Source organism: Talaromyces amestolkiae, assembly GCF_001896365.1.
Source record: "Talaromyces amestolkiae strain CIB chromosome Unknown scaffold19.1, whole genome shotgun sequence".
In the NCBI taxonomy this organism is placed as follows: Eukaryota; Fungi; Ascomycota; class Eurotiomycetes; order Eurotiales; family Trichocomaceae; genus Talaromyces; species Talaromyces amestolkiae.
Window position 1 is genome coordinate 547,717 of NW_024468055.1, and position 20,172 is coordinate 567,888.

Genomic DNA, 20,172 nt, shown 5'->3' on the forward strand with positions numbered 1-20,172 from the left:
TTGTTGCTCGTATCATATTGACCTTTATTACTATGATGAGAACTGTTCGATACCGCAGTAAAGCGGTTTCAAATGAATATCAGCATGTTGAAGGATTTACTTCATCCAGCCATCCAATAGACTCGTCCCGATAAGCGCGATATCGATAAGGGCTGGCCGTCCAGATTTGGCAGGTCAATCCCGATGGACGTCCCCGCGTGAGGGGCGCCAAAATACTAAAATCTCACAAGATGAGATCAAAATGAGGCGACTTGAATCCTACACCTCTTTCTAATTTAGGAGTTTCCCTCTCTGACAGGGACATTGGTGTGGGGCTGCTGGCTTCATATTGGAAGGTCACCACCCATCCATTGGTGAGACCTCGACAGTATGAGAGCTCGGCGTCGAAATGTCTCGGCGACTCTCGTGTCTGACATGCCGCTCACGAAAGGTTGGTATTCATCCCTTCGTTGGTGCTTAAAAGTCGTTATGTGCTGAAGATATGGCAGGCCAAGTGCGATCGTCTGCTGCCACGGTGTTCTACTTGCATCAAACTCAACCGTTCATGCTTGACTCCTGAACGGAAGTCTGAGTTTGTTTGGCTTCATTCAGGATTCAATGAATTCTCGGGCTACAGCATCAATCCTGAAGATGGGCTGCACGATCGAGGGTTTAAGTTTAGCTCCGGAAGAGACTCTTTACTGTCTGGTGAGTCGACTTCTCCTAGGGAAATCGTATTCTGGACGTATCTAACCACTCTCGTACTACGAAAGATGTTGAACGTGCTAAGCACACTGCACAGATTATATCATCAACATCAAATGCTTCTCTTGATGTGATTCTGGAGCAAATTGACGTTCAAAGTTTCAATGTGAAGACTACAACTTTCAGCCGTGGTCCTTTCAGTGTTTTCCGCATGAGAAATAACGACAAAACGGAAACCGAGCAAATCATATCCGGGATCCGTGATGATTTCAAGGCAACATCAGAATTGGCCGAAGGTGCTGATCTGAGTGATGTGAATTTGGTCCTTGGTGTGGATAAATACCAAGGATTTGACCTGGATCCCAAATTTTGGGAAGATGATCAAGTTTTACCGGAAGCAAGTCAGGAAGACTTTCTTGACCTGTTCATTCAAGAATCTGATGAATATTTTTCAAGTCACTTGGCTACTACTAATGAGAATATTAATAGCTCGATCCTCTCAATGCCAACGACATTTGCTACAGATTTCTCAGATCTCGATATGAAGTCTATCGGTTATCTCCTTGATCGTTACCGGAATAGTCTCATAACCAGTTTTCTTCCGGTTCGGAAGTACCACACATCTCCATGGGAATTTATCCACGTACCGAAAGTTCACGAGGTACTGGGCGAGGCTATGATCTCAGGAGAAGTGACCCATGCCAAGATGGGCCTTTTCTTTGCCGTCTTGGGTGCGAGTGCCTTTCATTTACACGAGCAAACACGGAATACTGAAAATTATGATCCAAAGTGGATGGTGCTCGGTGAAGAGTACAGACTTCGAGCTAGGAGACGAATCCGGTTGTCTTTGGCTAAGCTCTCAGTGGCTATGCCAGCTGAGCAGGTTGCGGATACCATACTTGCCTTGACAAGCATGTATACTATCTGCGTAAGCTTCTCTTAGGTCTGTTCCTTTTTTTAATCGAAGCACTAACATTATTTAAATATACAGGTTGTAAGCGCACAATTGGCCGATACTTATATTTACCTTCGAGAAATCAATCGTTTGATTGCGATATATGGAGTGCAGCTAAGTCGCATTTCGACGACTCTACGGACTTTGCAGAACATATTCTATTATATACAAACTATGCAAGATACTGTGGGGGTTTTCAGTCGTGAAAACCTTATTCACTTCCCGTCGTCACGTACAAGACAACTCCCTTCATTTGAAACATCGAGCTCAATACCAGACACCTATCTCTGCAGTAATGGCAGCGGCATTCCAACATTATTTGAGCGTGTATTTTCTATCGCACCCTCCTTATTTGGATTGATATCGCGTGTTACGGCTCTGATAAATGAGATCGAAGAACGGGGCATCAATGAGCCGCACACCAATTCGTCATTGCTGCCAGATAGAATTAACGAACTGGAAACTGAGATTTGGGACTGGAATAGTAATCCAAATAACAGTCCATCACCGACTTCTACAACTTGCCTACATGAATCTCCATTTTCTTCACCAGGAATATCAGACCCTGCAAATTACGCTACCGAATCACCACTAACCCATTACATCGATGCAATGCACTCTGCGGTCCTGATCTACTTCTACCGCTGTGTCCGCAACATCGATCCCTTATTAATCCAACAACTTGTCGACAAAGCAATCAAATCTTTATCACGGTGTACAGAACTGCGACAAGAGACTCACGATCCATCCTCGGATATATGCTGGCCATTATTCATCGCTGGCTGCGAGGCACTAAACCCATCAACACGAAAACGAGTCAAAGAGCTTTTCGTTATTGAAGCTGCGCGTACGGGGATACGTATGTTTGAGATGGCGAGTCAGGCTACAGTGGAGGTATGGACTACTCGAGATCGACGAAACAATCGCCATTTGAGTTGGCCGGTGGTTTTGAGGGAAAGTAATATGCTGGATGGCTTGATGATTAGTTAATAAAGTATACCTATACTCGTTGATGAGAATGTAACTTTATTTCAGCTGCTTTCTTCTTATTTTGTGCTAGCAAGTTTAGATTTGTATATATTTCCCTTAGAATATTAGGTATTAATGACACAAATGAACAAACTGAATGTACCTGCCACTTGAAAACGATTGTTTTAGACCTACAGCTACCTTCTAGATAATCGTAATATCATCTCGATGCGAGAGTTCCCTTATGTCTTTATGTAATCGTGTCATCACGCCCTTTTCCAAATATTACACATCCAAGCCAATAAATCGTAAAAGCCAGGATGCAAACACATCCCTGAATAGGAAATTAAACGCCCAGATAGAGTCTACTAATAAGACAGCCACGGAGTGGTTCATTTTGTCGATAGAATATCAAAGGGGAAGGTCAAGTCCGTTAGCTTGATTCCAACTCGCATTATCTGTGACGCCACGATGTGGTGTACTTTGTTCGTTGTCTTGCCATTTCTTTTCATCCATTGTGTCTTGATATTTGAAAGGAAGAAAATCTGCATATGGTTTCTTTTCGAAGATAAATGACTGTCTTATGAGTGGATGTGGTTGTCGAACCTTACCTAACCCTAAAATGGATAGATTGGCCCGATTAGGCAAAAATCGAGTATGTCCTATTTCGGAAATGCATCTTTTGTAGCGCGGGTCCTGACGGCTTGATAATGGAAATACCATTTAATATTCATGCTAGATTACTATTTCAAGGACAGTATTGTATATGAGCATCGTTTATAGTGAGATAATGTACAAGCAACTTGTCCCTCGTCGTCTCCCGCCGCATCGGCAACCTGCTTGAAGTGAGCGTCCCTAAGACTAAATGTATATTGATCCTGTCATAAGAATCCTTTAAATTATGTATGCTCCAAGAGGTAGAGTCTAAGGCAAGTAGTCTCCGGTGTGGTGGATTGTCACAAGAAATCTGGCTTTGCCTTATCTTGCCTATTACCGGGTCTTCGGAAAGTGCTTTCCTCATGGCTTATCAGGCTTACTATCTCATTTTTGGACCTTCTCTGCAAGGCAAGTGAAACATTTACTGAGGAATGTTGATGATCCAATATGGTCGAGGAAAGGACATGTCGAACATAAATAAACCTGTAAAATCCAAGTCTGTTAATGAGCTACAATCTTTGTACAGTATACATTCCATAATAACGACAAACGCTCCTAACCCACAATGGCCATTGCCATCGCACCCATCGTTGTCGGCCCTCGCCAAAAGCAGAGAACAAAGGCCACCAAAACACTCCCCCAGTCCCTAATTGACACAACGAAAAATGTCCCTAGAGCCCAGCGTTTCGACCCCGACACACATCTCAACTTCGTAAACCCAGAGAAGATCTATAGCATGAAAGAAATTGGCCGTGAAGGCGCAGGCATATCACCTATTGCCCTCACCACTCCCTTTTCCTTGTTTACCCCCGAGGCTATTGAGCAGATACGAGCAGAGCTGTTCACGCCAGAGATTCTGGAAAATCATCATGTTATGTCTGATTTTGCGTCGAATATGCTCAGGGGTTATGGTGCAAGGTAAGTTTTCTTTCTCCCGTCCAATGTTTACCATGTTGCTAAAGAGTGGCATGACCAGGAATGCGCCATTCATCCATTCCATTTGGAACAATCCCAAAGTCCTCGAAATTGTCTCCAAACTCGCGGGTATAGAGCTTATCCCTATCTTTGAATACGAGACAGGTCATACCAACGTCTCCATTGACGACAGCACTTCTATAGTCAAGATGGGGGAGGATGAAGACGAAACTGCATTTGCATGGCACTACGACAGCGTCCCTTTCGTCTGCGTTACAATGTTATCTGATTGCACTGGCATGGTGGGTGGTGAAACCGCCGTTCGATTGGGTGAGGATCAGGTAATGAAAGTCCGTGGACCAACGCAGGTATGTATCTCCTTATTCCACGAGGTCACGACAATCCAATGACAGGGTTCTTAGGGCTGCGCCGTCCTAATGCAAGGCCGCTACATCGAACACCAAGCCCTCAAAGCACGCGGCGGCACAGAGCGAATCGCAATGATAGCATCCTTCCGCCCCAAGTCTGCTTTCGTCAAGGACGAGACGATTCTCGTTGGTATGAGGCCTATCAGTCATCTTCCGGAGCTGTATATGCAGTATAGTGAGTATAGGCTCGAAATCCTCGAGGAGCGGATAAGGGAGCAGCTCAAAAAGGTGAGAGAGCGGAAGAGGGCGTTGTTGGAGTTTGATACGAAGGGGATGAAGGAGTTTTTGAAGGAGCAGAGGGAGTATGTTGATACGACAATTGGGGAGATGGTTGAGTTGAATGATCTAGCCATGTAAACCGTTGAGCTTGTACACGTAGATATTGATGTACTTGCATGAAGTAGGTAGTCCCAATGTTTTGATGCTGATAAAATAACAATTTCTCTGGATTCGTCTTGATATATATTTCAATCAATGTCATTAAAATGAAGTTTGGATGTGCAAATCTATTTATCCTTGAAGAATAAAATGATACCCGTCTTCAATTCACCGTGAGCATTTACTCTACTCACCAGCCGAACATTACAAGGAGTAAGTACCAATGTTCGAAAGTGGCAGGAGATATTATGGAGATAGACCAGTATATATACTATATACACGCGGATTTCGTATTTCCACGAATATACAGAGCGACGGTCTTGGCGCGCGAAGCCTAAAAGCAGTGATTTCCGCGTACACAACTTTTCTTCTCCATTTTTTGTCAACAATCTCTAAACACCAATGTTGGTCAAAACGATTACACCACCAAGTTCTACGAAAGGGACACAGTTGATATGCAGTGATATTCTTCGGAATTATAATGATTGATTCTTGAATTATTACTACTCTCTCTTTGCTAACTTTTCCACCACTCGTTATTCCTACACGCAAACGTGCATCACACAACCAMCCCGCCACAACCAACAGCGTCACTTGACACTGTAACTGATGAACCTTCCCATGGAATGTCGGTATCGGTTGTATTGGTTCTCCTGGACCAGGCGAAGATTAACCGTCTATTTGAATGGTCACGATTAAGCCGGAGCGTTTTCTTTGAACCTGTCTCGAGAGGGGCAGGTGGGTGGAAAGGGCTTGACTTTGTTGGCCTGACATGTCTATCGAAAGCTGCGTAGCATTAGAATAATTCAATCAAAATAACATGGTGCTTGACTTACGCTCCGGCCAAGTAATTAGAGATTTAGTATCTGATTTGAGGAAGAACACTGTCGAAGTACTGATCTACTTCAGCACGACATGTGCACCTCTAGCCTCCAAGAAATTCTCCGCAACACCCTGGCCCAACGTCCTCACAACCCCAAACACCTCTCGATTGTGATAACGTAACCTCGTCTTCGGATCCGTATACGGTGCCGGCAAACCTGTAAGATCACAGTACCGATGCTGATGAGCCGGGCTCAACGACGGCGCAGACTCAATATTCGTATACGTAACAGCCGGACCGCCCGTGTAGCCAGAAGGATTCGCAGCTCTGAGGTTCTTCTCTAGGACGAGTGTAGACAAACTCTGAGCTGCCTGTGCAATGTTGGGGGCACGCGTAGATGCACCTGTCGCGACAACGGGGGTTTGCGAGCCGTCCGTGGTGCTGACGGCGAAGGGCGTGGTGGCGCCGGAGTTGACTTGGGTGGCCATTGAAGAGGCTTCTTTGCGTGAGGATTCGGATAGTAATTGTTTGACGTTTTTGTTGCGGCGTTGAGAGGGTTTCCAGTGTGAGTTGCGAAAGGGTCGGGGGAGGGTTGCGATGTCGAGAGTGTCGAGCAGCTCTTGGTGCTCTTCGGTAGTGGCGTTTGCGGGAGGCATGATGACTTTTGTAGGTGATAATTTTGTAAGACGTAGTGAAGCTTTTGCAGGTAGTTGTAGCTGTTGAGAAGGTGAGGTTGATGATGGATGATGGTCGCCAATGTCGGACGAATCACGTGTTCGCATCGCTGGAGAGCTTTCTTTATCGCGTATTCTTGGCGGCATCACCATAACAATCAACCATCGGACTACAGACTGATTACGCAATATGGTGAGGAGACTGCCCTTTGTAAGTTAGCAGAAACGAATTATACTAATGATATCAATAGGAGAGTCCACACGAGCACCAACAGAGTTTACTACTCTCCCGAATCATCACCAACATTGTATGTAAACATGCCACAATACAACTACAAAAAGTGCTTACACGATGATAGGAAAAGCTCAATGAAGCTGTCATGATCTTGAACAAGAGTCTCCAGGTTCGTCTTTGTCACCTTGAGCGTTTAACAAGTCTTATGCTAAGTCCATTCAGGAAGTCAACGTCCAAAACATGAATGTTGAATTGGTGGCGCAGATGTTCAAGAACTACCAGTCCAACGTCCTATTTCACCTTGAAGGTTAGTCTTCTATTCCGCCATGTGAATGTAAAGAAAGCCAATTGTTGGGAATATGCTAATGAATTGTTTATATAGCAACGGAGAATATTAAGGATCCTTCTTGAGATGGACCTAGGAGCATGAAGGAATTTTTGAATTATGATTTATGATGCATTAGAAATACCCATGAAATCCGACAGCACAATATAAATGGCCATAAATGCCTTTCAAGCATACAATTCGTCGTAGTTATAGGATGGATATATCTACTTAGGCGCGATCCAATGAAATCATGGTCTTGGCGATGTCGGGATGAATCTTAGCTTTCTGACCAGCTCCGGAACCTTCAAAGAATTCAACATCCTGCTACATTGCCTCTCCTTAAGACCACCTTCAAAAAAACACTGCATCCATTTCGCCGTATTTTGCAAAATTCTCATCTGGAACTTTAAAAATCAGAGTATCTACAATCCGTTCAGCGAACTACATGCGACACTCAAAAATGATGCCCCAGGCTTAACTTCATTCCGCTTCTTGAACCTCCTCCCCAACACGCTCTCTAGCGAGAGCTTGAGACAAAATGACCATCATTTCAGAGCGAATTATAACCTCTACGCGCGCAAGCGGCTCAAGTCACAAAGACTCACCAAAACCGCCTCCGAAAATCTACAATGTCCAAGAATACCCATTCAAGGGTTACCGTCCCCCTCAACCCGATGGCTATGAGCAGAGCAGGTCATCTCCGAGTTCGAGCGCGATCGTGATTGATAATGGTGTGGATTACAAAGTTCTCAACTGTCAAAAAGAGTCTGAAACTAATGAACGATGTTCTTAGGCTCCCACACCGTCAAAGCAGGATGGTCATTCGATAAATCCCCCCGATTCGTTCTACCACCCGTGATGAGCCGATACCGAGACCGGAAACTGAATAAAGCCTGCCAATTCATCGGCTACGATGCGTATGTCGATGCCACGACGCGAGGACAGTTGCGATATGCCTTTGATCCTGGTACCAGCGTGGTCGGAAACTGGGATGTCATGGAGGGTGTCTTGGATTACGTCTTCCTGAAACTTGGTGTGGATGGCTCAGAGGGTTCGGTTGATAGACCAATTGTCATGACGGAGCCTATTGCGAATTTGACGTATCCGCGACGCAGTAAGTAGACGACACGAAGCTGGTAAGGACGTAGCTAACGGTTAAGTGATGAACGAGATTATGTTTGAGTGCTACGGTGTCCCGTCCGTCGCGTACGGAATCGATTCGCTGTTTTCGTATCGATACAATGGTGGAAAAGATGGATTGATTGTTTCGTCATCGCATACGTCGACACACGTGGTTCCGGTACTCAATTCGAAAGCACTACTATCAAACGCGACACGACTGAACTGGGGTGGATTACAAGCGTCGGAATACTTGTTGAAACTCATGCGACTCAAATATCCGACATTCCCGGCACGAATGATCGAGCACCAAATGGAGGACCTGGTACACAAACTCTGCTACGTGTCTACAGACTACAACGAGGAGCTAAGCCATTTCTTGGATTGGACGGGTCTCGAAGACCGGGACTATGTCGTCCAGTATCCGTTCACAGAGCACGTTGTCGTCGAAAAGACTCAAGAAGAGCTCGACAAGATTGCGGAACGGAAGAAAGAAAGTGGGCGACGTCTACAAGAGCAAGCTGCAAAGATGCGATTGGAGAAGTTGATGAAAAAGGAACAAGAGCTGGAGTACTACAAGGATCTACAGCAGAAGCTACCGTCGCAAACCAAAAAGGAGACCCGGCGGCTATTGGAGGCTGAAGATATGAAAGACGAGGCGCACCTTGATCGCACAATCCGGGATCTGGAACGGTCTATCAAACGTTCACGAAATAAGGACCTGGGCATTGATGAAACCGAGGAGAATCCAGAAGAAGCGACCTTTCCTATGCTTGATATCCCTGACGAAGAATTGGATGAGGCTGGTCTCAAGGAAAAACGCCACCAGCGGTTAATGAAGTCCAATATGGAAGCGCGCCAACGCGCTAAAGCTGAGAAAGAGGCTGAAAAAGCTCGCGTTGAGGAAGAGCAAAGACTAGACGAAGAGCGACGCGAGAACGACTTTGAAGCCTGGATCGGCGAAAGACGTGCTGCCCGTGACGCCTTACTACAAAAGATTAAAGAGCGGGAGCGTCTCAAGGCAGATCTTGGAAATCGCAAGTCGCTCGCCAGTCAAATGCGCATGAAGACTTTGGCAAACCTAGCAGCAGAGGGACCCAAAAAGCGACGACGAGGCGGTGACGATGATGATTTTGGTGCTGACGATAACGATTGGGGTGTATACCGACAGGTCGCCACGGGCGAACAGAGCGACGACGAAGAGGAAGAAGACTTGGGCGTGACGCTCAAGACCCTTGAAGAACAACTACTCCAGTACGACCCTGAATTTACGCACGAACACACTCTAGACGCACAATCAGACTGGACCAAAAGCCTAGTCCACGTTTTCCTACGTGGACCGTGGCCATTTGATCCCGAGAGCCAACGCGAAGCGCACCAAATCCATTTGAACGTTGAAAGGATTCGCGTCCCCGAAGTAGTCTTTCAGCCCTCAATAGCAGGCGTTGACCAAGCGGGTCTCGTCGAAATCGCAGCCGACATCTTGAACCAACGATTCACCAGCGAAGAAGACCGCACGCGACTGCTAAAAGATGTGTTTTTGACCGGCGGAAATACGCTCTTCAAAGGCTTTGATGAACGGTTACGCAGCGAGTTGGTGGGGGTGTTGCCTACTAATGCGCGCTTGTCTGTTAGGCGGGCCGCGGATCCGGTGCTGGATGCTTGGAAGGGAGCTGCGCAGTGGGCGGCGACTGGGTCGGAGTTGGCGACTTGGTCGATTTCGAGGGCGGAGTATCAGGAGAAGGGGAGTGAATATTTGAAGGTAGTCATTCCCTTGCCCTTTTTTTTTGTTGCGGTGGTTGCTAATCTACGTCTACAGGAACACGACTTGGGGAATATCAGCAGTGTTTAGACATGATCTGTATCATTGTACTATATCTACTATCTCAATAACAGTGAAACCTACCCTACAGCATATAATCCCACCAACCTCCATAATATTTCAGCTACGTAGGTAGCTAGATTTCGGCCGAAGTATACCCCCGTACTTGAGAACTTGCTAGCCTCCATGGAGTATAACTTAAATGAATTACCACATTTGGCCTACACAAACCCTCAAACACGTCCGTATTGACGTATCGATGCATCGGTGTATGGTAAAGTACCCGACCGTATTCGGACTTACGGATTTAACGCGATGCAAATGATTAATATGCATTAAGTAATCACGCCATACGGGTCCTCTCAAAGGTTCAGATTAGTCAGGCGATGGTTTTTCCTTGGAGTCATGGATTTCCTAGTCTGGAACGTCTCGCGAGGTTGACTCCTGAATTAAAGTGTGTTGATAGGAGAGGTTGAGCAGGAAAGCTTGTAGTACTCCGTGCGGGCCTCCGCCTCTTGTGTACTCCGTACCGAGAGCTGAAATTTATGCTCAGTGTGTACGTATGTACCGGATCTGGACGGCGGAATGGAGACCGTATCCGATAACAGCGTTACGTAATCGGGTTATGCTCGTGCTGTTATTTATACATGACATAATTCCTTCATTCAGCAATTACAGACTCCTTCGACATATTCCTTTGTTGCGACAAAAGAGTAGTGTGAGTGTTCTGCTAGGTATCTACATTACTCCATGCTCTCACCTCACCTAATCAAGAGGAGAGACTCGACAGGTGAACACTGCAGCCGGATCGCCCGGCACCTATGTATTTATATTCTGAATACAAGATCGTACTCCGTACTCGTACCCCGTATTCCGCACACTAAGAAAATCTCGGAGCTTCGGAGGGTGATTACTCATCCGGCGATATACGGATTAGCGGTATTTGTGTATTGATGCTTTGTAGGTGCTTACCTACAGAACTCGGGGAACGACGTTGGTGGTGTATGTCAACTTTTCGATAGGTTCTTGGTATAAGAGGCAAAATAAGGTGTCTCACGCTCGGTTATTTAATTAATCATCAACATTATTTTCGCCGTCGTAGCTCTGTGCTCTACAAGGCTACCTACCATGTAAGCAGCGTAAGCAACAAGCTGAGACCATATACAGTACACCGTACAATGCACAATACCAAATACGAAGCTAACCGCACCCGGCGCCGGCGGGCGGATTATTAATGGGCGGCATGTCCCCAGCCACTCCGACCATTTTCTCTTGCTTACGAGATCTTCTCTTTTCTCTCTCGCATCTGCCCTCTACTTACTTAATCCAGCCTAACCAGTTTCTATACATGCTTTGCATGCACTCAGCGCCCAAAGTCGATTTACTCACTGATTGTTCTAAATATTTGACGATCTCTCGCAAATAGACACTATTGAATTTGCATCGACTCGACCAACGCGTATTGTATGCGCCATACCTTGAGCTATTACTACAGCAGCTAGTTCCGACCAATCGCCGTTCCCGCCCTACGTTCGACAGAGGACTCATAACACAACAATTCCTCTGCTTTTGCGCTCGCGACAACAATCAAATTTGACAAGCTTAGCGGTATTTCTGTCGCCTTGATTTCGCTTCATCTCTACAACCTGCGAATTATCTACATCTCGAGTCCGGAACTTCCTAGAGCTTGTACTTGATGCAGCCCGCACTAGCGCCGCATCCCAGTATGCAGCAGAGCTCCTCTGCTCAGGTAAGCAGACCCTCTATCTTTGTCATCACGATCCGCCTCAAGAACTATGAAACGAAGCTTTGATCCATGTACGGGTTACTCTTGTATGGGGTAATGCTTGCATGTTGTCACTGCTTGTCATGTCGCGCTTGCTCCCCGCGTATTATCAGTACCAATGCTAACCCTGTCATAGGATCATGCTGACCAGGGTAAGTCTATACTCAATACGACTAATGATAGATGGTACCTGTAACCCTAACAGGCATCATCTATGCTACGATTTATTGCATATCTAACTCGTCGCAGTTCTCCATGACCAGCTTTTAGCTGCACAACAACATCTCCAATCACAAGGTCAAGAATCGCGACAACCGACCTCGCAACAGGGCCACAACATAGATCCTGCAATCTCAGGAGGCGCAATGCTAGCCCCTAACACGCAGACATCGTCGCTTGTGCTGCCACAGGTCATGGCCGGCGTACAAGAAGCTGCCGGCAGCGACGCTTCGCGGAAAACATATGGCAAACGTGAACTATCAACGTCGAAACGCGCCGAACAGAATCGCGCAGCTCAAGTTTGTCCTCTTATGACCTGCATCACTGACAAAACTGACAATGTATAGAGAGCATTTCGCCAACGAAAAGAAGGCTACATCCGCCAACTCGAAGCACAAGTAAAAGACTACAAAGTCCTCAGCGAAAGCTACAAAGCCCTTCAAGCCGAAAACTACCAGCTCCGCGAATACATCATCAGCTTGCAGTCGCGTCTGATCGACTCTCAAAATGAGGTTCCCGCGCTACCGGACAATATCGATTTGACGCAACCACGGCCTGAGCCGCCGCTCGCGGACTCGCATCAACACCCGGAGTCGTCGCCGCCGTCTGTGTCGATAGCGCCGCCGCAACAACAGCAGCCACAAACTCAACAGCAGCAAAGACAGCAGCAGCAACACACATTAGCGGCAGCACCAACGCAAATCCCGCCCTTGGCACCGCATCAACATCCGCATCAACCATCTACCGCGCCATCAAATACTACGAATGAGGATCTGGGACAATTGAACCGTATCGCCGTCGCGGGCCTCGGTATGCGCAAACACGCGCATCCGGACACAATCAACAATAGCAACCATAATAGCAGTCAAAACAGCAATAATAGGGATCACTACAGGCCGGAAGATTCATATCCATGGAAACGACCACGCGGAAACGACGATAGGAACTCGGCAGATGTCAAGATTGAGACGGTTCATGGGCTACCTAGTATTTCTTAACCTGTTCCATCCTATGAGTTTATAATTCTGTGTTCGATTTATGAAAAAGGTGCGGGCGTTCTTCGTTTTCGTTCTTGGGTTTGATGCATCCTGTTTTGGTTGTTCGTGGGTTGGTTCAATGTTTTAGTAGGTCTTGCATGAGTGTTTTGTTTGCGGTTGATTCTCTTTCGATGCGCTATGGATTATTAGTGTATTGAAGAAAATGATGATTTGTTGTCAAGTCGATACTAGAGACGTAGAAGAATTCGAGAAGATGTGTGCTGCGGCTATGAAAGAATAGGGCTGGGGTGATGTGCGTGTCGTGACCAGCAAGCCCTAATTCGAACAAAATTGGGAAGAGAGAAAAAAGCCGCATGTGGAGGGTCAAGTGTCTTTTGTGGAAATATAATAATTATTCCCAACACAATAACTTCAAACATGATATTTTTTATGTAATTCAATCAAAGCTTTCTTGACTAAAAGAAAGCTAAATAAAATAATATCAACTCGGTAGCTATTTCGTCTATTCCTTCCAAAAACAGCTCTTCCGTCGATTTTCCCCATTTGGGAATGGCAGTGATTCTACCACTCGATCTCTCAAACTATCTAACTATGCGCGATTTTTGACGTCCTCTCAACAGCATCCATATCGCTCGACCCTTTCTTTTCCCTACGTTAGCTACGTAGTAACTAGCTGAAAATCTCCACGTTCACGATTGACACTACCATTATTTCCTGTGATCTATAGATTTATTGGAATGGATCATATAGGCGGATATAAATCACTCATATTCAGAATCGCAGTGCTCATGCGACTTGGCGAATGCTACTGCCATGTGCACTGCCATCCACCCCACCTGCATAGCTCGACGCGTTTTGCCATGTGCAAACGGTAGATGTTAGATGGCAGTTGTCATCAAATAAATTAGTCAATGTAATATTATGGTGGTAGTCTGTTTCTGTAGCGCTTGCTGGTTTTGAGTTTTTGGTCTTTAGTATGAGTGATATTTCGTCTTCTCAAGTAGCTTCCTGAGCGATTTATTCGTTCTTCTTAGTGCGTAGGTTGGTAAGAGTACTCTTTACTGGAGGATCGGGGTATAAAGGTCAGGACTCTATCGCCTAGGATCCAGGTTGATTGTTAGATTTTAAAGGATCTCTGTCTATCCTCGTTTCGTTTGTTTCTCCCACAGTCGTGGTTCAGCGGAATTTCGCGATCGTGTAATCGCAATGGCGGACGGAAAGGACGAAGCCGCCGCAGACAAAGGCACTAATAATCAACGACTCAAATGGCAGKCTGTAGACGAAGAGACTGGTGATTTCCCACAACGCCAGCAGCTAACTCGCACCCTTTCGACGGCGTCGTCTGCAGCGTCGACAAGAGCGAATCGACGAGCGACTATTGMCCCCGCCGTTACGTTACCGATTCATTATCGGAGCGTGTAAGTCATTCACCACAAGGAAGGGATAGAACGGTACTAATTGAGGGAAGGTCGTTTGAGATCGATGAAGTCAGACAACGGGAGGAAATCAAGGCCAAAAATGATGGGATCGCTAATGGTATACTCCCTTATACCCACACATGATTAACCCGATATTGACAGATATCAGAACTGTCAAACATCGAGTGGCACACCCTCTCCACCACCTCGCTCGAAAAAAGGTTCGAGGTGGATATCGGCCATGGTCTCTCTTCAGACCAAACCCAACAACGCCTCCGTGAATACGGTAAAAACGTTCTGTCACCCGCACCGCATCACTGGTTCAAGCAAATCTTCGGCTACTTCTTCAAGGGCTTCGGTATAATCCTACTTATCGGTTGTATTCTGGTGTTCGTCTCGTGGAAACCCCTCGGTGACCCTCCCGCAGTTGCAAATTTGGCATTGGCGATTGTCTTGCTCGCCGTGTTTTTCATCCAAGCGGGCTTCAACGCATGGCAGGATTGGTCCTCGTCCAGGGTCATGGCTTCGATTACGGCCATGTTACCTGAGAATTGTACTGTTGTACGAAACGCTGGGAATCAAGTGAATATTCCAGCTGCAGAGATCGTGCCTGGAGATGTCATTCAAATAAAAGCCGGGAACAAGTTGCCTGCTGATGTGAGGTTTGTGCAAGTTTCGAATGATGCCTGTTTCGATAGGTCTATACTTACTGGTACTTACCTATGTCTTGCGTATTGAGGATTATGGCTAATAGGGATAGGTGAATCCGTCCCTGTCAACGGCACAATCGACGCCACGGAAGAAAACTATCTCGAAACACAAAACGTGGGTCTTCAAGGCACGCATTGCGTATCCGGTAGTGCGCTCGCAATCGTCGTCTCAACGGGTGACAACACCGTCTTTGGTCGTATCGCAAAACTAGCGAGTGAACCCAAACCAGGTTTAACTCTGCTTGAGAAAGAAGTGTTGCGATTCGTTGCGTTGATCGTGGCAATTATGTTGACCATGATTATCGTGGTCATTATTGTTTGGGCGGCATGGTTGCGAAAGGATCACCCTGATTGGATTAATGTGCCAACTCTGATCGTGGATTGTGTCAGCGTGGCCATCGCGTTCATTCCAGAAGGTCTCCCTATTAGCATTACAGCGAGTCTGACAATTACAGCCAACATTATGAGGAAAAATCAGATATTGTGCAAATCGCTGAAGACTGTGGAGACCTTGGGAAGCGTCAGTGTCATTTGTAGTGACAAGACCGGGACACTTACTCGAGTGAGTCCTCATACAAGCGACCGTTACGTGATTTTGACTGACAGAGTTTAGAACAAAATGTTCGTCACCGACTGCACAATTTCAACAACGGTCTTCAACAGCCCGATGATTGCCCGAGATGAGAGTATACTCAAGGGCAAGTCGACCGGCGTACACCAACTTCGCGCCTTATCTGGGCTATGTAATGCGGCCGAATTTGATGCTGCGGCCGAGAACATGCCACTCAACGAAAGACCAATCTTTGGTGATGCGACAGATCAAGCCATTCTTCGATTTTCAGAACTTCTTGGCTCCGTTTCTGAAATGCGTCGTTTGTGGAAGAAAACCTGGGAACTTGCGTTCAACAGCCGGAATAAGTTTATGATTCGTACATTCACGGTCGCAGAATCCAAAGGGTTGGGATTGGCGTTGTCGCCGGCAGAGTCTATGAAGTTCAAATCAGAGGACACCCTATTGACGATCAAAGGAGCTCCTGATATTCTGATTGAACGGTGTGGACGTGTTGTAACGGCCGATGGTAGTGTGCAAACTCTTGATGCAGAGACCTTGCGGCAAATCAAAGGCATCAAAGATGACTGGTCGAACCAAGGTAAACGAGTAATATTACTCGCGCGCAAGGTCATCGTCGCTGAGGATATCATGACAACTCCTGGCAGTCATGAATACGAGTCAGAAATCATGCGGCAGGCCAAGTCTGATTTGATTCTTGTCGGCTTGGTGGGCATTGTTGATCCGCCTCGTGAGGAAATTCCAGCAGTGGTCAAGACCTTGAGACGTGCAGGTATCCGTATTTTTATGGTGACTGGTGATTTCGGACTGACAGCACTGGCTATTGCACGTCAATGTGGGATTGTTTCGGCTGGCCGCGTTGATGATGCTACCGCTTTGCAACGATATGCCAGTGGAAGCGACACGGCCGTCAATAAAGAGCATTCGACAACGGCAATTGTCATTAGTGGCTCTGATCTTCTCAGCCTAAACGACACGCAATGGGATCAGCTGTGCGGATATCAGGAGATTGTATTTGCGCGCACAACACCCGAGCAAAAACTCCGCATCGTGCGCGAATTTCAGTCTCGTGAAGAGATCGTGGGCATGACAGGCGATGGCGTCAACGATGCGCCCTCTCTCAAAGCAGCTGATATCGGCATTGCCCTGGGCAGCGGATCGGACATTGCTATTGAAGCAGCCGATATGGTTCTCCTCGACTCATTCTCTGCGATCGTTGAAGCCGTACAATATGGCCGTGTGGTCTTTGACAACCTGAAAAAGACAATTATTTACCTGCTGCCCGCGGGATCATTCTCTGAATTCTGGCCCGTTTTCACAAATGTCGTCTTCGGCCTGCCACAGGTTCTCTCCTCTTTCCTGATGATTGTCATTTGCTGTTTCACCGATTGCGCGGCTGCCACCGTGCTGGCATATGAAAAACCAGAAGCCGACGTTCTGTTACGACCACCCCGCAACCCGCGCAAGGATAAGCTGGTTGACTGGAAGCTAATGTTCCACGCATATGGTGTGATTGGTATTATCCAAACGGTCTGCTCTTTCTCCATGTCGTATTGGTATCTAGAACGCAACGGCATACCGTTTTCGTCGCTCTGGTTTGGATTCGGCGCTGTCCCGGATGGTATCGATCCGGATTATTACAATAATATGCTGAATGAGGCGTCATCAATATATTTCATCAACTTGGTCGTCATGTGAGTTCCCAATCATCGGCATATATGCAATTGGTACTGACAATTCTAGGCAATGGTTCAATCTGATGGCCATCCGAACCCGCCGACTTTCCATCTTCTCTCACCCACCCGCGTTCAATAAAGAGACTCAGAATCTGCTATTGTTTCCCGCAATCATCTTTGCATTAGGCATTGCTGCATTCTGGCTCTATATCCCGAGCCTGCAAAACGTGCTCAATACTACTGGCGTACCAGTTCAGCACTACTTCCTGCCTGCGGCGTTTGGACTGGGACTGTTGATTTTAGATGAGGGGAGGAAAGCTGCTGTTAGACGCTACCCTGGGGGTATACTCGCAAAGCTTGCATGGTAGACGTGATGTAGAATGGCGAAGACTTTATTGTTGATAGCATAGATCAGAGGAATAAAGATATGTTGACGATGAGCTCGAATAGGTAGAGGAAGGATCTAGATGAGGAAGGAACGACCGGTGATTGATGCCTAAATCTTGAGGCAGAAAATAGACAGGGGAAGTGGAAATAAAGCACTCCGATTGGCTGCACGTCGGTAATATGACATATGCGGCCCCACTACGTCATGGCAGCCGTTGGCTCCTGCCCCACGAGTGACGTCGTCGGCTCTCTACCAGCCAAAATATATCAGATAACAGAGGCAGACGGAATGGAAGTCTACACTTTTTTTGTCTTAATTCTTCCATGCGAGAGCTATATTCTGGCCATTTCCGTGCCTCCTTGACCGTTTTATACGAACAGCATGGCTTTGCTCAGTATCAATACGCCTGGCAACGGGCTCGTTTACAACACTTTCTTGAATTCTCAATTGTCTACTCCTAGAATATGTATTACCTCGGAAGAGGAAGAATTCGACATTGAGACCATCCGAAACTGGCAAAATGAAGGGTTCGAGGTTACTTATGTCCCTCTAGACGATGGCGGAAAGGAGTATGCTGGTCGATTGGAAAGCGTTAAAGAGGGTTTGAAAGTTGGAGAGTCTTATGCCATTATTGGTAGGTAGTTCTTTTCATGTAAGGAAGGAAGAATACTGTACTGAACAAAATAGCATACGGCGACGCTGCAGCCTACTGCCTCGAACACTTCCAAAAACCAGCCACAGGCGCCAGACTCACAGCCCTAGTCGCGTATTATCCTACTGCCATCCCAGATACGCGTCTTCGCTTCCCGCCTAGCCTTAAGGTGCTTGTACATCTTGCAGGCGAATCCGTCGACGTAGTTGTTACTCCTCAGGCTCTTGGGATCCAAGGACGCAAGAAACGTATCACCAAGCGTAGGATCGATCCGGGAGTGGGAATTGGCGAACGCAAGGATATCGCATATACAGCCTTTACGTACGATTTCGCGGATCCGGGTTTCGCAGAGCATGACTTGGATGAATATGATCATGCTTCGGCAGAGTTGGCTTGGTCGCGAACATTGGATGTGATGCGGAAGGCATTTCGAAAGGATACCGATTTGGAACGACCGTGGGAGATCAACACTGAAAGTAAGTTATTCGCCGCTTTTTTTCCGGACTCTCAAATTAACAACATTAAGGCAAATTCTTTAGTGACAATCTGTCCGATACCATGTCAACCTACACCACGCACAAAAATCCCGCAGTCACTATTGGGCCAACATTGGCCGGTGGTGTCGGCGCCAAAGCACTACGTCGATTCTACGAAAACGATTTCCTACAGACTAAGCCCCCATCAATGCAGCTACGTCTACTATCTCGTACGGTAGGCGCGGATCGCGTCGTCGACGAGATTTATGTCACTTTTGACCACACCGTCGAGATACCCTGGATGCTTCCAGGAGTACCACCAACTAACAAACGGGTAGAGGTCATCCTCGTTGCTATCATCGCTCTCAAAGCGGACCGCATCTTCACCGAGCATTTGTACTGGGATCAAGCCAGTGTTCTCGTTCAAGTTGGTCTTTTGGATCCCCAGCTACTACCCCAAGGTGTCAGCGGCGTTAAGAAACTACCCGTTGTAGGCAGGGAGGCTGCTCGTCGTATTCTCGGCGAACACCCAGCACGCGGCGATGATTACCACCGGAGGTTGATTGCCAATGCCAGAGCACCACCCGTAACCAAGAATACTCGTCCATCGAGACAGTCAACACCAATGCCTGCAAATCGGGGCAAGGATGTCGAGCAGCGAAATACAGGAGCGACTAATGGAGAACAAAAGCGTCAAACCGGGGCATCTTCGTCCAAACCGAAGCGCGACATTAGCGATATACATGCTTCTGGAAATGAGAGCACTGCTACTGCAGCTTCTACCCCTAGAAAGCCCAAGAAGTTGGGTACGCCTAGAAAGAATAAAGAAAAGACACCAGCAGTCGATGAAAAGGTTAATGAAACACCGGAAGTCGATGAGAAAGCGGATGGAGAGAAGACCGATGTCGAAAAGAAGACAGATGATGAGAAGCCAACCAAAGAGCAAACGACAAATGGCGAGAACCACGATTCACCAAACGAACAAAACGCAGAAAGTATCGAGAATGGTAAAGAAGCCGATGATTTTGCCGATGGTGAAAGCGAGGCTGCTCCTACACCTTCTAGGCCAATGGCTGCACGTGTCGAATCTGCGGATCAGGAAGACGAGTAATTGGTTCATTTGATTTGGTATTCAAACTTTGTGCATATGATGATTAATTTCTTATTCCCTTCAATCCTGTCCTGTTGTTCTCTTGTGTTTGTTCATTTGATTTGATGTTCGGTAATATGGATGTAGCGTTTTGTTCTTGTAATTAGTATAAGATAGTGAACTATTTGCTTTTACTTTTTC

At 46.7% G+C, this 20,172-nt stretch overlaps 7 protein-coding genes across 7 annotated transcripts; 6 read left to right on the plus strand and 1 right to left on the minus strand.

Moving 5' to 3' along the window:
• Positions 1-630: 630 nt before the first annotated feature.
• BHQ10_008503 (uncharacterized protein) lies at positions 631-1,627 on the plus strand (the record flags this gene model as incomplete). Its single annotated transcript, XM_040881316.1, has 2 exons — positions 631-687; positions 782-1,627. 2 exons carry the CDS (start codon positions 631-633, stop codon positions 1,625-1,627), a joined length of 903 nt encoding a protein of 300 aa, XP_040737005.1.
• A 2,203-nt stretch (positions 1,628-3,830) lies between these two features.
• On the plus strand, positions 3,831-4,965 carry BHQ10_008504 (uncharacterized protein; the record flags this gene model as incomplete). The annotated part of the gene is made up of 3 exons (XM_040881317.1): positions 3,831-4,183; positions 4,242-4,548; positions 4,603-4,965. The coding sequence occupies 3 exons, from the start codon at positions 3,831-3,833 to the stop codon at positions 4,963-4,965; spliced, it is 1,023 nt and encodes a 340-aa protein (XP_040737006.1).
• A 921-nt stretch (positions 4,966-5,886) lies between these two features.
• On the minus strand, positions 5,887-6,465 carry BHQ10_008505 (uncharacterized protein; the record flags this gene model as incomplete). The annotated part of the gene is made up of 1 exon (XM_040881318.1): positions 5,887-6,465. The coding sequence occupies one exon, from the start codon at positions 6,463-6,465 to the stop codon at positions 5,887-5,889; it is 579 nt and encodes a 192-aa protein (XP_040737007.1).
• Positions 6,466-6,673: 208 nt separating this feature from the next.
• On the plus strand, positions 6,674-10,017 carry BHQ10_008506 (uncharacterized protein; the record flags this gene model as incomplete). Its single annotated transcript, XM_040881319.1, has 7 exons — positions 6,674-6,676; positions 6,735-6,791; positions 6,843-6,887; positions 6,941-7,025; positions 7,601-7,777; positions 7,840-8,160; positions 8,207-10,017. 7 exons carry the CDS (start codon positions 6,674-6,676, stop codon positions 10,015-10,017), a joined length of 2,499 nt encoding a protein of 832 aa, XP_040737008.1.
• Positions 10,018-11,683: 1,666 nt separating this feature from the next.
• On the plus strand, positions 11,684-12,990 carry BHQ10_008507 (uncharacterized protein; the record flags this gene model as incomplete). Its single annotated transcript, XM_040881320.1, has 4 exons — positions 11,684-11,737; positions 11,910-11,925; positions 12,023-12,291; positions 12,340-12,990. 4 exons carry the CDS (start codon positions 11,684-11,686, stop codon positions 12,988-12,990), a joined length of 990 nt encoding a protein of 329 aa, XP_040737009.1.
• A 1,206-nt stretch (positions 12,991-14,196) lies between these two features.
• On the plus strand, positions 14,197-17,733 carry BHQ10_008508 (uncharacterized protein; the record flags this gene model as incomplete). The annotated part of the gene is made up of 6 exons (XM_040881321.1): positions 14,197-14,408; positions 14,459-14,526; positions 14,578-15,120; positions 15,169-15,680; positions 15,732-17,383; positions 17,433-17,733. 6 exons carry the CDS (start codon positions 14,197-14,199, stop codon positions 17,731-17,733), a joined length of 3,288 nt encoding a protein of 1,095 aa, XP_040737010.1.
• Positions 17,734-18,134: 401 nt separating this feature from the next.
• Positions 18,135-19,992, plus strand: BHQ10_008509 (uncharacterized protein; the record flags this gene model as incomplete). Its single annotated transcript, XM_040881322.1, has 3 exons — positions 18,135-18,387; positions 18,441-18,881; positions 18,932-19,992. 3 exons carry the CDS (start codon positions 18,135-18,137, stop codon positions 19,990-19,992), a joined length of 1,755 nt encoding a protein of 584 aa, XP_040737011.1.
• Positions 19,993-20,172: the final 180 nt, after the last annotated feature.